Source organism: Alligator mississippiensis, chromosome 15 (assembly GCF_030867095.1).
Source record: "Alligator mississippiensis isolate rAllMis1 chromosome 15, rAllMis1, whole genome shotgun sequence".
NCBI classification, from domain to species: domain Eukaryota; kingdom Metazoa; phylum Chordata; order Crocodylia; family Alligatoridae; genus Alligator; species Alligator mississippiensis.
In genome coordinates this window covers 19,325,425-19,341,631 of record NC_081838.1, presented here as the reverse complement: position 1 = coordinate 19,341,631, position 16,207 = coordinate 19,325,425, and the positions used below count along the sequence as shown (strand labels likewise).

Sequence of the window (16,207 nt, the reverse complement as noted above, 5' to 3'; positions counted from 1 at the left end):
CAGATTTTAAAACACTAATGTATAAAAAGAAAAAAGGTTGGTTTCATACTTGGAGTGAGAGGAAAGGTCTATTGGGGGATGCTGGATGTGGTCGACAAGGGAGCAGATTCTGAAATCACAACTTCCTAAGCCTCGAGAGCTAGAGAAGCAGGTGGAAAATTGCGGGCATGCCTTCTTCACCCTTCCTCTCCACATCCACTCTGCCACTATGTGAGGCAGGGTTATGGGCTACATGGAACTACAGTTTACCCAGGAAGCGGCCATTCTTATGTCCTCAACGTATGCGATTGGTAGAGCATAGGCTCAGAGACCCGTCTCCAAGAGACTGGTCAGAGCTTTTTCATCTAAAAAGTTTTGACTCCAGTATTCTCACAAGAAGCATTGTTTTCTAGGGAAAAACCTAACATTTCCAAGAGGATGATCAATTCTGAAAGGCCACTATGGTGGGAAAGAAGCAGGGGGTGGACAATTCTGGACACGCCTTGAGGAATCCTCTTGCGTTAACCATGCACTACTTGAACCAGAGGATTCGCAGGACAGGTATCCTACCTGCGTAGATGCAGACAAAAGAGCCCTTAGCAATGTCATCCAGGCAGCGGATCCCCCAGCCTTTGTTCTGTGTCTTGAAGAGCTGGAGCCGGACCTGGAGCCCATGCTGCACCAGGCGGTTGGTGCACATGTTGACGTTGCATTTGCATCTCTTGTTGCACTCATAGACCCTGGAAGTGGGGGAGAGCAGGCTGTTAGCTCTGTAAGCTCTGAAGTCCAGAGTGAGTTGTTCCAAACCATGGAAGTGCCTTTAAGTGCCCAGGTTGTTCTACTCACCCTGTGGGGAGGCATTCGTCCAGCCGCTTGTACTGGTAGCCTGAATTATGATTGATTTGCCCACCAGGAGTGCAGCCTGTCGCTTGGACTGTCAGCTGGTGACAGGCACATTTGGATCTGAAGAAAGAACCCCCCACCCAAGACTGACTGTTACAGATAAGTTTTGTCAACACAAGGGTTGGGGGGCAAAGGCATTTGGGGCTCTGGGACTGGGTCAGGAGATCAAACTCACAGTAACCAGGTGTGGTTTGGATTCAAGGGTCACCAGTTATGTTGGGAGCAGGCTCCCTACACAGGCTGGCTTACAGTGGAGCCTGAGAGCTCACTGCACATGTCCAAAACACTATACCTGGCTTGCCCATCTGCTTTGAATGGATCTTATACATAACTTTAAAAAGGGACCCATCCTAAAGGGAAGATGCCTGTTTGGAGATCCAAATCATCCTCTGAGCTCCAGGTGCACGCAAAATTCATAGATGTTGCACATATTCAAGAGCTTCATCTTAGGGAAGTGTGAGATAAGCAATCCCAGAGCTGGGGGATACAGGGGCCTTGGTGGTAGCCCCTGAAGGGTTCAGAGAGAACTGGGTGCTCTTAGTGACTGGGGGAAGCTCTGGGGCTGGAGCAAGCAATAGGACAGGTCACCTACTTGTCCCTGCAGCCATCTTTGCAGTCGCAGCCGACAAGGAACTCCCAGCTGGTGTTGATATAGACACCCTTCCCAGGGATGCGTTCCTTGCTGTAAGCCACCTGTGGGGGTGGTGTGCTGTCTATCTCATTGACACAGGACAGGGGCACGTCCTCCTTGCCCTTGGTGATGTCAGCAATGTAGTAGAAAGGCTTGTAGGGCTGGAACTTGCGGTCCACCAGCACGTAAGGGTCCAGGCAAAACATCTCCAGGAAGAGGAAGTCACAGTCTGTCTCAAACAGGTAGCGCTCAATCTCTTGCATGGTGCGGAGGCAGAGCCCACACGGTGTCTTGTACAAGACGTGAAAGCCCATCTTGCGGTTGATGCGGCGCCGGGCCGTCATGCGCCGGAAGTCATAGAGAAGTGGGATGAGCAGAGGGTTCTTGCTGCGGTACTGGTCACTGCGGATGGGGCGGACACGCGACAAGCAGGTGAAGCTGCACACATGGGGCAGGTAGAAGAGCTTCTCCATGGGGGCATGGTACGAGGGCTCGTTGGGCACCCGGTCCATTATGCCATGGAATGATGGTGCCACCCCGCTGATTGGCTGCGACGGAAGAGATGTGCTTGGGAACCTGCCACGGAAGAGATGTCCAGCAGATAAGATTACACCTAGCAGCCTCCCATGGAGGCCAGCCAGCACCAAGAGTTTCATTCAGCCCACCAAGGGTCTCCTAAGGGAAGCAGCATCAACTGCGTTGGATAAGAGCCAAAATGGCATGGGGATCACTATATGGAGGTCAAGGAGAAAGGGATTTGGTGGTGGGGGTCTGCTACAGACCCCCACACCAAGGGGAAGAGCTAGATTCGGGGCTCCTGAGGCAGCTCTTGGAGACCATAAAAACTAGGGAGGCGGTAGTCATGGGGGACCTAAACTACCCAGACATCTGCTGGGAGACGCAGACAGCAAAGTCCCACCGTTCACGCAGGTTCCTAGCCTGTGTACAGGACCTCTATCTGACGCAGGAGGTACATGGTCCCACTAGGGGGAATGCCTTGCTGGACCTGGTACTGGCAACGGGGATGACATGGTAGGAGACCTACAGATCGGTGGTCACCTGGGAGACAGTGATCACCAAATAATAGAATTCATCATAAGACGTCGAGTGGGTAAGGTAACTAGTAGGGTGAAAGTGCTAGACTTTAGGAAAGCTGATTTCAATGAACTCAGGCGTTTAGTCAAGGACTCACTGCAGAGTAAGAGTTTAAGAGATGGGAGCCCAGGAAGGGTGGCTGTGCCTTAAGGAAATGATCCTTCGGGGACAGAGGGAGACGATCCTGATGTGGGGAAAAAGGGGGAAAGGGGCCAAGAGGCTTCCTTGGCTGACCAGAGAAACCCAGAGCAGCCTATGGGCAAAAAAGGGGGGCATATAAAAAGTGGAAACGGGGAAAGACTACTAAAGAGGAGTATACCTCCTCTGTTCACGCTTGTAGGGAGGCAGTTAGACAGGCCAAAGCTGCCATGGAGCTGAGGATGGCATCCCAAGTTAAGGATAACAAAAAATTGTTTTTTAGATATATAGGCAGTAAAAGGAAGGCCCATGGAGGAATAGGACCTCTACTAAATGGGCATAAGCAATTGGTGACGGACAGGGGGGACAAGGCTGAACTCCTCAACGAGTTCTTTGCCTCAGTGATCCTAAGCGAGGGGCACGACAAGTCTCTCACTGGGGTTGTAGAGAGGCAGCAGCAAGGCGCCAGACTTCCATGCGTAGACCCTGAGATGCTGCAGAATCACTTGGAGGAACTGGATGCCTTTAAGTCGGCAGGCCCGGATGAGCTCCATCCGAGGGTACTGAAGGCACTGGCTGACGTCACTGCACAGCCACTGGCGGGAACATTTGAACGCTCGTGGCGCACGGGCCAGGTCCCGGAGGACTGGAAAAGGGCCAATGTGGTCCCCATTTTCAAGAAGGGGAGGAAGGAGGACCCAGGCAACTATAGGCCAGTCAGTCTCACCTCTATCCTTGGCAAAGTCTTTGAAAAAATGTTCAAGGCTCACATTTGTGACAGCCCAGCAGGAAAAATTATGCTGAGGGGAAACCAGCATGGGTTCGTAGCAGGTAGATCATGCCTGACTAATCTAGTCTCTTTTTATGACCAGGTTACAAAACACCTGAATGCAGGAGTAGGGGTAGACGTCGTTTACTTAGACTTCAGGAAGGCCTTCGATACGGTCTCCCACCCCATACTGGTGAACAAGTTAAGAGGCTGTGACTTGGATGACTACACAGTCCGGTGGGTGGCGAATTGGCTAGAGGGTCACACCCAGAGAGTCGTAGTGGATGGGTCGGTTTCGACCTGGAAGGACGTGGGCAGTGGCGTCCCGCAGGGCTCGGTCCTTGGACCGATACTCTTCAATGTCTTCATCAGCGACTTGGACGAGGGAGTGAAGTGTACTCTGCCCAAGTTTGCGGATGACACAAAACTGTGGAGAGAAGTGGACATACTGGAGGGCAGGGAACAGCTGCAAGCAGACCTGGACAGGTTGGACATATGGGCGGAAAACAACAGAATGCAATTCAACAAGGAGAAATGCAAAGTGCTGCACCTAGGGAGGAAAAATGTCCAGCACACCTACTGCCTAGGAAATGACCTGCTTGGTGGCACAGAAGCAGAAAGGGATCTTGGAGTCCTAGTGGACTCCAAGATGAACATGAGTCGGCAGTGTGACGAAGAAGTCATCAGAAAAGCTAATGGCACTTTATCGTGCATCAGCAGATGCATGACGAATAGGTCCAAGGAGGTGATACTTCCCCTCTATCGGGCGCTGGTCAGACCACAGTTGGAGTACTGCGTGCAATTCTGGGCATCGCACTTCAAGAGGGATGTGGATAACCTGGAGAGGGTCCAGAGAAGGGCCACTCGTATAGTTAAGGGCTTGCAGGCCAAGCCCTACGAGGAGAGACTAGGGCACCTGGACCTCTTCAGCCTCCGCAACAGAAGGTTGAGAGGCGACCTTGTGGCTGCCTATAAGTTCATCACGGGGGCACAGAAGGGAATTGGTGAGGTTTTACTCACCAAGGTGCCCCTGGGGGTTACAAGAAATAATGGCCACAAGCTAGCAGAAAGCAGATTTAGACTGGACATTAGGAAGAACTTCTTCACAGTTCGAGTGGCCAAGGTCTGGAACGGGCTCCCAAGGGAGGTGGTGCTCTCCCCTACCCTGGGGGTCTTCAAGAGGAAGTTAGATAGGCATCTAGCTGGGGTCATCTAGACCCAGCACTCTTTCCTGCCTATGCAGGGGGTCAGACTTGATGATCTATTGAGGTCCTTTCCGACCCTAACATCTATGAATCTATGAATATGGCGGCTGAAGAGGAACAAAACCATCAGCTTTGCACTGGGAGCTGCTTCACATGCACTGTGCCATTGTGAAGAGATACAAATAAACTCATGTTATTTAGACTGCAGTACTCACCAGGAGCCCACATCACAAACTAAGTCCCTCCTGTGCTCCATGCTGTACAAGGTTAGGTTATAAAGAGGGGCAGGGGGCCTTTTATTCTAACTAGAAGTCTCCCAGCTTTCTATAACAATGTAGAGATTGTCAGAGGCTCCTTTGGAGATGAGCTCCACTGAAGACAGACAGTGATGAGACCATTCCCACCCAAGAGGACAAATATGTGCAGGGCTGAGCAGAAGGTGAAAGAAACAAGTACTTGGTGCCTGCCTACCCCGCAGCCTTATCTAGGCCAGACTCAGAGCCATTTTATCATGCAGGTCACAAACCATCCATGTCTGAGCCAACGGTGTGGCCTGCTGAGCAGTTATACCATCACCTTGAACATGAAGGGAGGGAGCTTACCACTCTAACTGACACAGCCACTTCATCTGCCCACTCTGATCTGCCAGATGTGGAAGCCAAACTGCTATCATGACATTTCCCTCCAGTTCATTCAGGGATAAAGTTCTTGGGGTTTTGCTTCACTTCCAGCAGAACAAGCACAGACAGATGAAGGAGGAGTGAGGGTGCACCAGCAAATCCAGCAGGTGACCCTGGCAACCCTCTAAAAGCTGCAGAGCTGTGCATCAATCCACTCTTTGAGCGTTAGAAAAGCTGCTACTATATTTCTCTGTATATAAAGCACTTTTTAAAAAGAGCATCTGCTGGAAACTGGAGTGTATATTATACACAGGAAAATACTGTAAGACTCATTGCTGCTGTTTACTGGGCAAAGGCAAAAGTAAAGTCTGCACACAATCCATAGAGAGCAGAACAATGAGCAGGCTTCACTCCCTCGCTGTTGCTACTCAGTTATTTACTACAGGGAAAGAACTTATTTTCTTCATTCTCCCCTTCAAAAACAAGGGGTGTGTGTATGCAAGAGAATACAACAGTACAAATGATGATCATTAACATCAGAATCAGTCACGGACCAGGATGCAAGGTGGAAGGCACCGCACAGACAGGCACAGATGTCCCACAGAGCATGCAGAGACCTAAGGGATGCACTGCCGAACACTTAAGGGAGGATGACTTTGACCTGGCTTACCGGTAGACTTGCTGGTTCACTCCGGTTCTTCCAATGGGGGGAGTCTCGCTTAAGACAGGAGAAGCAGGAGATGACTGCCCGGACCCCACCGAGCCAGGACGGAAGGAAGTGCTTTTTTTGGCCACTTGCTTCCTAGATTGAGCCAGCTGACTGTCAGAGCCTCTACACAAAGGAAGAAGAAGGGGGTATGATTTTGAGACTGTATGTGCCAATAGGGTTTAGCATCCAAAAGTACCTCCCCCCCTCCAAGATCTGGCTCATCACAGCAATACTCAAGCAAAGGTTTCTCTGTGGGGTAATATAATCAGTGCAACTTACTAGGATGTAGAACCATGAATGCCAAAAAAGTCCGCTGTTTTAAAAGTACCCTTTGATGTTTCTGATTTTAGGGGGGTGTGTGCGTGCGCATGTGTTTGACAGTAATAATTTCAATAGTTCAGGAGAAAGGTAGACATGGAAAAAGGCCTGAGCTAGCAGAGATGAAGCTCCTGAACTCTAGCATTGGACGCTCAGTGCCATCCAAATGAGATTCCCAGTTGGGATGTTCTTCCAGGGTCAGCAAGCACCAAAAAGGAGAGGAATACAGATCTCCCCCTCCACCCTGCCTGTGTGAGAGTCAGCTATACAACAAGACACAATGCCAGGTGAAGTGCACAATGACTGTATGGGAAGAAAACTACTGCTTGGAGGAAGTGAATCCTCGCTCTACAGAGAGCGAGTGGTGAAGGCTTCCAATCCATTCGTACCTGCCAACAGAAGGCACTGCTGGCTTTCACATACACACATCTAGAATGACAGTGTGGTTTGTGGGGAAAAGGAGATAGGGAATGCGGCCGGAGTGCGTCTGCCTTAGAAGAGAGGGAAGTTTCATGTTAACATGTTTCCACCCATCTAAGAGAAAGGGCAACTTGTCCAGGAGCATATAGCCTTGGCATTATCTCGCAGCCCAAGAACCTGAAGACACCCATAGCCAGACAACAGCAGAGCAATGCGTCAAGGAGTAAACCAGACACCACAGCGAACAAGGCAAATCCTTTAGCTTTAATGGCCTAGTGCATTGTGACCTTAAAATGCCTCAACTAACACAATTTTGGAACCCAGTAGCGTCCTGCTTCAACAGCAGCAACACTGATGTGGAAGGCTTTCAGTTAATATTACAACCAAGAATAAAACTCCAGCCGTGCCAGAAATGGGCTGGAAGAATAGTGCCAGTGCCAGACACCCAGGTGCCTGTATCTGATCCAAAAACAGACTCCTGAAAAAATGATTTACAGTGCAAAACCCTAAGGTATCTTTGCAATTGTCACAGTGATGGTTAAACAGAAGAGTGTGGATCAGACAGCCCGAGTCTCTGGCCTGGTCACTAGAGTAATTCAACTTCCCAATTTATGGGGGCACCTTTGTTCTTCCTTCTTTTCCCCTCATCAGTTCAGGTTACTTTAGTGTTAGCAACAGACAAAGATCTTTATTCCCAGGGCTGTCTTCTCAGGCTGAAGACAGCTGAGAAAGCAGATTTGTGTTAGTCAAGTTACTTAAAAACAAAGAAAAGGGGCCAAGATTCTAGAGTTCAGCAGGAACATTTAGCCAGAGGCCAGTTAGACTCCCACTGCGTGGCCATTTGGGCAGTGATAGATGGACGGGGAAGAAGCAGAGCACGTGGCCCAGGCTTCCTGCGTGTTGCTATGCTTGGAAAGACTCTCGCGTGTAATGCTCAATTTGCTGAACAGGTACATCACAGTCTGGGCACTTCCTATTTCCCCTTTCCCCATACAGGCTGGCGCAGTCATAGCAGTAGACGTGCTGGCAGGGGATCATGCGTCCATATATTCGGATGGGAAATCCACACTGGTGGCAGAAGTGAACTGGGATGGCATCTCTCTCTCCTAGAAAGTTTATCTTAAAGTCCCAAAACACTGGCTCGGGTGAGCTGGCGTTCTCATGAACATGGCTTCCATTGTAATGCTCTTTGCCTTCTTCATGCAGTCTGCCCTCGGGACCAGTACATGCCTCGGACACTATCCAGTCCATGCTTCTTGGGTGGTAAGGTGCGTGTTTGGGTATGTCGGATGTTAGTTCTAGAGGGTTTGGTCCATAACCATCAAGACCAAACAATGATCCTGAGCTCTCAGTGGCTCCAAAGTCACTGGGGTCCATGAGCCGGTCAGTCCAGGGTGAAGAGAACAAGGCAGCAGGGGGCCAATGCCTGGATCGTGACATGAGGGAGCAATTCAGATTTTCAGAAGAGAAGCAGCGCACTTTGTAACTTGGAAATACATCAAGTGTGAAGCATTAGGGCTGAACAAGAACCAGGACATTTGGCTCACTGGGTGCTGCGCAGTCAGTGTTCCCCACCCCTAGATGCTCATCCATCTACAGTCCCCCCCCACAATGGGGTAAGTACCATCATGCCTCCAGGAAATGAGCCAAGCGCTTGAAGAAACCCACAATTAGAGGATTCCTCTACGTGGGAAGGGATGAAGCCAGTAACAGCCAAGAACCAGAGCTGAAACGCAGAGGAGACATCAGCACAGACCAAACAAGCAAGGAAAGAAAGAGCTACTTACTCAATCTCAGCAGGCTGTGGAGAAACAGGCTGAGAGCCCAACACTGTCGCCTGCATCTGTTCTATGGGCTTATACTGAGTGCCGGTTCCTGTCAGGTCTTGGGTGTATTGTACAACAGGCCCCTTACTCCGCACAGCACCTGGTTGGCAGAAAAAAAACAAAAAAAAACAAAACACACCAAGATGGGAGAGAATCTCTACAGTAACCAAAGTCTGTGGCATTAGCTGCAAAATGGGACTTGAATTCCTGTTGCAGAAGGATATACATGCGAAGTGGTAAACAGTGAGGCCATTAGCCACTGCATCCACCCTTTGGAAAGGCTCCAGACTTCCATTTGCACAGAGAACAGCTAGCCCACAGCCGTCTGGCAGCTGGCTGGAGATGCGAGGCCTCAAAGAAGTCAAGTCTCTGCTCCTGCCCTAACAGGCAGCTGATTCCCCGACTGTGTCCCTGGATTAGGTAACTTGGTCTTCACCTCCTGGACCTTGGCCCAACCTGTGTTTTGGACTCTGCCTCTGGATTTCTCTTTGGATCTGGTAACTTGGTCCTCAATGCCAGCCCCTTGATAGGGCCCCGCGGCCTGGCTTGTGCCCTCCCCCTGGGTCAGCCTGCCCACAATCTAGTCCACTGCAACTAGCAACAACCCCACTGCCTAGGACATTTGTCATTGCTGGCCATCTCCAAAAGATGCCAGCTATTTAATGCCATTTTAACTTCCGAATGTTGCTTTTAAGGTGGCAGCTGGACCAAGCCATGAATTACGGAGATGGTTGTAGATCTGTACAGGAGTGGCCTGAGAAAGTGTGGGATCAGGCCCTAGGGTAGAGCTCCAACTGACATACCGACATTGGGCCGCGTCCTCGCCTGCCCGCTCTGCTTCTTTTCCTGAGTGGAGGCTGTGGAGGTTTTCATGCTGAACATGGGTTCGAGGCGTGTGGAGCCGCGGTAAATCCACTCGCAGCGCTTGTCATCCTGCAGGAGAGACAGTGACAGAGAGAGGGGATGGTCATGTTCTCAACCTTAGCCTGGAGACAACACATGTGAAATGGGGGCCAAGGATTAGAAACAGCAATCCTATGGAGGTTTAGGATCATGAGAGCACAGGGCTACCAGGGCCCTCGGGATGTCCCACCTAGTCCAACCCCCTGATCCAGGCATAATCAGCCCTGACCAAACCAGCCCAGTCAATGCATCTACCTAACCTGCTCTTAAAAAAGTAATCATGAAGGACAGAGATTCTACCAGCCCTCAGGGCAGCCTGCTCCAAAGCTGAACTCCCCACAGTGCAAGAAAGCTTTTCCTCATCTACAATCTCAATTTCCCCTGCTGCAGCTTGAGGCCATTGCTCCTTGTCCTGTCCCCTACAGCCACAGAGAACAGTTGATCTCCAGATGTGGAGGATGACAAGTCTGGGAGAGGACAGATGGCCACAGATGTACCTGTGTGTGGAGGAACTGAAGGCAGAGCCCAGGAAACACCCTGGGCCAAGGCCCCTGGAGAGCTGGCTTCTCCTGGCTTTACTGCTGACTAACAGTGGGACCTTGGGCAGCTCAGTCACCCTTGGCCTCCGGCCCGTCTATCAAAACAAGAAAACTTCCTGCTATTTCAGAGTACATTCGCTAATAAACGAGATTAGGAAAGTACAACCCACTATGGAACTACTTGGATTCAACATGGAAGGGGATGGGATCGGAAGGCTGAGAAGGGAGCGAGCAGAGGGCACTTAAGACGGAAGTGACAAAGCCTCTGCCCAGCTTCACCAACCTGTTCTCTTGCTCGTGTTTGGATTCCAGATGCCACCACAGAGTTTGCAGCTGGTGCGAGACCAAGACCAACTCTGCCAGGTGCCATGTTCTGGTTCCTTCCCATCCAGCAATTCTGACTTGCTCTCAAGTGTTAAACCCCAATTTTAGAAGTGACCCAGGCACTTCTGAAATGTCTGACCTACTTCCCAGTGCAAACATAAGTCTCATGTGACATCTTCAAGTCTGCTATTTGGGCAATATTAGAGCATATTCTAGGCAAAAGCACAACAACTGCCAGACTGGCTCTAAGCTATGACCCCTCTAGCCCCGTGCCCTGGGTGATTGTGACTTGCACAGCTTTGCAAAGCAGGGAAGGTCATTCAGGCTGGCCAGCCTGTGGGCTCCGATGGGAGCTATGTCAGCGCCATACCAAGAAGAGGATTTTGACCAAGCTGCCATCCACTTCCTCCACTCTGGATTTCCACCATGTCCCTTCCCACTCTGTTTTAATCAGCTGGCCGCTCTTCAGCAGAACCATGGGGCGGTTGGGGTAGGCCGTGATGTACTCCTCAATGAAATCCCGGCAGGAAACGTCCTCAATATCTTCCCAGGTCTTCTTCACTGTTGGGGAAAGGAAGAGAGAAAGAGAAAAGAGTTTTGGCAAAAGGCTTTCAGCTTCTTCCAGGGAGATTGTTCCAGATGGATTTTAACACAACAACCAAACAGGCACAGCAGTGCGACCATCTCATGTAACTGAAGGATTAGTAAGAAAACATTTGGTTTGGCATATCCTTTGTCTTCAATCCACCCTCCCATGTGAGAGGAAAAACTGTTCTTCCCCATTTCACAGATGGGCACAGGGAAGCAGAAGGATGAAACAACTGTTCCAAGGCCACATACAGTCATAATTAGGGACAAGATTTGAAGGTAGGAAGTTCTGACTCTTCTGTATTAAGGCCAGAAGGGAACATTATGGTCATGTAGGATGACCTTCAAAAGCCTCCACTGCTGGAGCTATACAACTAGCACTAAAGGAGCCTACAGGATGGTCCACAACTACATTTGAGCAAGGATAAAAAATTGCTGCAGCTGTATTTGAAATGCTTATAGCATCTGGAAGCTTAAGTCCTTGCAGCTCCATCCCCGTGTACTATTCGTTACTTTCCCAGTCTTTCTGCAGCTTCTTAGGCAGTGTTGAATTCCAGCACTAGGGTCCTGCCCCAGCAAAACCATGCGAACATTCAAGCTTAACTCACACGGCCTGCAGACCAGGTACAGCTCTGGCTGGGTGACGTAGGAAGCATAGCCGTCATCAAAGAAGATAAGAAACCTGGAGCAGGGCAAAGGAGACATGTGTAAGGTAGTGCTACGCAAGATGGGGATAGTAATCCAGAAAATAGCTGGAGACACCTCATATGCAGCCTCTGGTGTTACAGCAGTACTGGTTTTGAAGAGCACATGCATATTTAGTTATAGTAGGGATGCTGATGAGTCCCAACCATAGTCTAGCACTTTTTGGCACTGTACAGATGAGCCCTGAATCAATTATCTCTAGCCAGGAGAGTTTACTAGTCACTGGGTAAATCAATTTCCCCATTAGGAATCTGAGAGACATCCTGCAAAGCCTCAGGACTGACCCTGGATATAAACCTCCCACTCAACCATACAATTTGCCAGGGAGTTTGCTTAAGGGTGACAGACAGGGAAGCGGGAGTGGGTGGTTTGTTGCAGAGCTTTCTAGTTCTGGGGCATTTGTGGAATTTATGTTTGTTTTTCATTTATTGTAAGCTGCTCTGAGCCTTTCAGGATAAACGGAGATATAAATCGAAATCATGATAGTAATAACTCATGGACCAAGGTGAATGAGGTGTAGGCAAACACCCAGCTGCACCCCTTATCTCTGTGAAACAGAGAGATCACAGCACATCTCTCAAGACTGGACAATGACCCCTAAGCCAGACAAGCTGCAAAAGAGAGCAGATATTGCAGCACCCCATCCTCAGAGGGAGAAGCATGTATAGGGGAGGAGAACCTAGACAGACAGCCCTGTGCTGGCAGGAATTTCCTGCACAACAAGGCTGGATGGAAAAGGGGCTTTCTAGCCTTAGATCTCTCAGAAAGGCAGCGCTCTGCATCATATGCTATGAGACCTGCTCAGTGCCCACACCTGTGCATCCATGTACTCAGTTTTAGGTTCAGCCTCTTCCTCCAGTATTTTACAGGGAAGCAATATGGGAAATGTTGCTGCGCATTAGAGCCCATATTTTTGGTAGTTTAGGACATCTCTTGGGTTGGCCTGTGTGGGGACTTTGATGTGTACAGTCTAGCAAGAGGTATCAGCACATGTTAATTCAGACTGTGATCAGCAGAATGCAACTCTCCTCCCTAGGCTGCTAAATGGGCTGTTAAAGAATTAACACCCCCGAGTAGCAGGAAGGTTAGAAGTCATTTGATGCCGTTCTCGCAGCACTTTGGCTATTTGAGAGAGATCCGTCCCTCAGCCAGAGGCTGACACTATGGATGAGAGATTTCTTTTTACCTCAATTTGTTCTTCACATTGGGAGTTTCAGCCACGATGCCAGCATACAACCAGACTTGATTTCCATCCTTATATTTGGCCACGACCCGGCTTCCAACATACAGCTTCTCGGGAAGGGGGTGATAGTCATAAGCAATGTGATTGCCAGAAAGCAAACTCTTCCCTTTGTTGTCAAACTTCACTTTATACTTCTTGCCAGCACCTGAAAGATGTTTGCGAAAGGGCTAATTACAGACCAGCTATTGCTTCACATGTGAAGTCCCTGACCAAAAAGAACTTGTTTAAGGCTGCAATCCAGGTTAGTAAACTAATCCGAGTCTCTTAAAGAGACTAACTGAGGCATTAATGGTTATATTGAGAGTATATTACTTCTACAAGGAAGAGATCATCCATTTAGTGCAAGGTTGGAAATAAACCCAAGAAAATCTGGATGCTGGCTACTTCATTCTGGCAGCCTGAGCCATTTCAAAACCAAACCGTGGCAATACTGAGATTAGCTGAACTGGAAGAATATTAAATTGCCAAAAAAATCGATTGGAAGAATCTAATTTCTTTTGTTTCAGGGCACAAGACAGCTGCTTTGTTAACTCAATTACAGGTTTCCTCCAGCAATAAGTTATTCTGCAGTTTCTCGCTCCTTTCCTTGGGCAGTCCCTGCGATACTGGATGCTGAAAGAAATGGAACTGCTGTTCTGACCTGGAACACCATTCTTAACAGCACGGTTCAGCTCTCTCAAGCATATAAGACTCTAACAAGGGACAGGATTCCAAGCAGCGATGAATGCCGAGCTAGGGTATGTTGAGCAAAAAGTTCAGGTCCCCTGCTTGACCTTGAGACAGGGGTGGGCAAAATATGACCCACGGTGACTGGATTTGGCCTATGGCTCTACGCATGGAGCCAAGCCCTGCCAGCTCATGCCAGGGTAGTCCATGCCAAGCTCCCACTGATGTCCACACCCTGTTCCCAGCCAGCATGCACAGCTTCTGATGGGGCTGTTCCCGGTGAGGCTGCAGCCAGCCAGGTACTTTTCTGCTCCCCTGCACCTCCAATGGCAGCTTCTGCTCCTGATTTTGCCCCTGCTGCTCTGGGTAAGCAGTTTCAGCTGGGCGGCTCTTACCCCAGAGCGCAGGGCTCTGGCTCCAGCTCCTAGTTGCCTTCCACCAGAAGGCAGCCAGGAGCTGGAGCCAGAGCCCCACACACTGAGGCAGAAGCTGTCCAGCTGAAGCTGCCAGCCCACCAGCCTCCCGGGAGCAGTGCACTACAGCATGGCAGGGGCAGGAGCTGCCACAGGAGGCAGGGGGAACAAATTAGAACCCAGCCGGTTACAGTCACACTGGGAACAGCCCCATCAGAAGCTGCTCTGCGCAGGGGGAGTGGTGCAGCCTGGCGCAGCAGGGGCAGGAGCTGCCATGGAAGCTGGGGGAGGAGAATGGCACCTGGCCAGGCTAGGCTGCGGTTGCCAGCAGGAATGCAGTGCAAACTGCCCCAGAGGGAGATTCATAGATTGTAGTCGAAAGAGACCCCGAAGGATCATTGTGTCTGACCCCCTGCCCCAGGCAAGAAAAGGACCGAGGTCAGATGACCCCAGCCAGGTGACTATCAAATCTCCTCTTGAAGACCTCCAAGTTAGGTGATAGCACCACCTCTCTTGGTAGCCCATTCCAGATTCTGGCCACACTTACTGTGAAAAATTTCATCCTAATACCTAACCTGAATCTACTCTCCACTAGTTTGTACCCATTAGTCCTAGTTGCTCCTGGGGTGCCCAGGTAAATAGTGCATCTCCAACTCTCTGTTGTCCTCCCTTGATAAACTTAAAGGTGGCTACAAGGTCTCCCTCCTCCGACATGGTGGGTGCAATTGCCTTTGTTGATGGCTTTGTTACACTACCGGTTCATTTCATCTTGGAGTCAACTGTGACTACACGATTGCTTTCAGCCACTGAGCTGCTGAGGAGGTCATCCCCCAACCTATAGGTGTGCAGGGGATTCCTCCTCCCTAGGTGGAGTACCTTGCATTTGTCTTTGTTGAATTACATCCTGTTTCGTTCTGCCCATTGCTCCAACCTGTCCAGATCTGCCTGTATCTGCTCCCTGCCCTCTGGTTTGTTAACTTTGCCGCATAACTTGGTGTCATCCGTGAACTTGGACAGGGTGCTCTCCACACCCTCGTCCAAATTGCTGATGAAGATATTAAATAGCACCGGTCCAAGGACTGAACCCTGCAGGACACCACTGCCCGCCTCTTTCCAGGTTGAAAACAACCCATTCACCATCACTCTCTGGGCGCAGTCCCTAAGCCAGTTTGCCACCCACCTGACTGTGTAATCATCCACTCTGCAGCCTGCTAGCTTCCTTATTAGAATATGATGTGAAACTGTATTGAAGGCCTTCTTAATGTCCAGATAGATGACATCTGCCTCAGCTCCACTGTCAAGGCAGTGCATGACCTGGTCGTAAAAGGCTATAAGGTTTGTCAGGCAGGATCTACCCGTGACGAACCCCTATTAGTTTCCTTTCAGCATCATTTCCCCTGCTGGGCCTTCAAAATGCGCTCTTCAATGATTTTTTCCTGTGTTTTCCCAAGGATAGAGGTAAGACTGACTGGCCTAAAGTTACCTGGCTCATTCCTTCTCCCCTTTTTTAAAAATGGGCACCATGTTGGCCCTTTTCAGTCCTCAGGGACCTGGCTGGAGCATCAAGAGTGCTCAAACAGCCATGCCAGCGGCTCAGCTATGGCACTGGCCAATTCTTTCAGCATGCATGGATGGAGGTCAACCGGGCCTGCTGACCTGTACCCATCCAGCCCCTCCACGTGCTCCTTAACTAAGTCAGCACTAATCATTTGAGCGCTATTGTTTCCTAGACATCTATCTATATTCAAATTGGGGGAATTATCTTGGCCAGTACTTAGGAATACTAAAGCAAAGAACTCATTGAAGAGCTCCGCCTTTTTCCCCTGCGTTGGCCACCAACTGTCCTGATCTGTCCTGCAGGGGCCCTACCTTACTCTGTGCCTTCCTTTTGTTCACTATGCATCTGTAGAAGGACTTTATTGTCCTTGATTTTTGTAGCCAGCCTAAGCTCCAGTCCTGCCTTGGACTACCTAACTGATTTCCTGCAATAGCACGCCAAAGTATTCCCCCTTGGTGTCTGCCCCCTGCTTCCACTGCCTATAAATCTTTTTCTTTGCCCCCAGTCTTTTCTGGAATTCCCTGCTCAGCCAAGGGGGCTTTTTTGTTCCCTTGCCTCCTTTCCTGTGTAATGGATTAGTCTTCTTTAGTGTCCCAAGGATCACTCCCTTGAGAAACAACCCCTCCTGGACCCCACAAAAGCTCAGTGCTCTCAA

The 16,207-nt window shown here is 49.9% G+C and overlaps 1 protein-coding gene across 7 annotated transcripts in view; it reads right to left on the bottom strand.

The window, feature by feature from the left end:
* SETDB1 (SET domain bifurcated histone lysine methyltransferase 1) overlaps positions 1-16,207 on the bottom strand; it is a 34,772-nt gene that overhangs the window by 9,497 nt on the left and 9,068 nt on the right. For 5 of the 7 annotated variants that reach the window (XM_019478946.2, XM_014596097.3, XM_019478949.2 and 2 more), the window contains exons 7-15: positions 12,859-13,060; positions 11,576-11,649; positions 10,750-10,940; positions 9,417-9,546; positions 8,575-8,713; positions 6,011-6,172; positions 1,475-2,089; positions 826-942; positions 550-719 (exon numbers count right to left, since the gene is read on the bottom strand). In XM_019478946.2, the coding sequence (XP_019334491.1) occupies positions 550-719; positions 826-942; positions 1,475-2,089; positions 6,011-6,172; positions 8,575-8,713; positions 9,417-9,546; positions 10,750-10,940; positions 11,576-11,649; positions 12,859-13,060 (1,800 nt within the window). Of the gene's footprint in view, positions 1-549; positions 720-825; positions 943-1,474; positions 2,090-6,010; positions 6,173-7,030; positions 8,214-8,574; positions 8,714-9,416; positions 9,547-10,749; positions 10,941-11,575; positions 11,650-12,858; positions 13,061-16,207 lie in introns of those variants that run through there. The other 2 variants (XM_059718286.1, XM_019478950.1) reach the window with 2 other exon arrangements.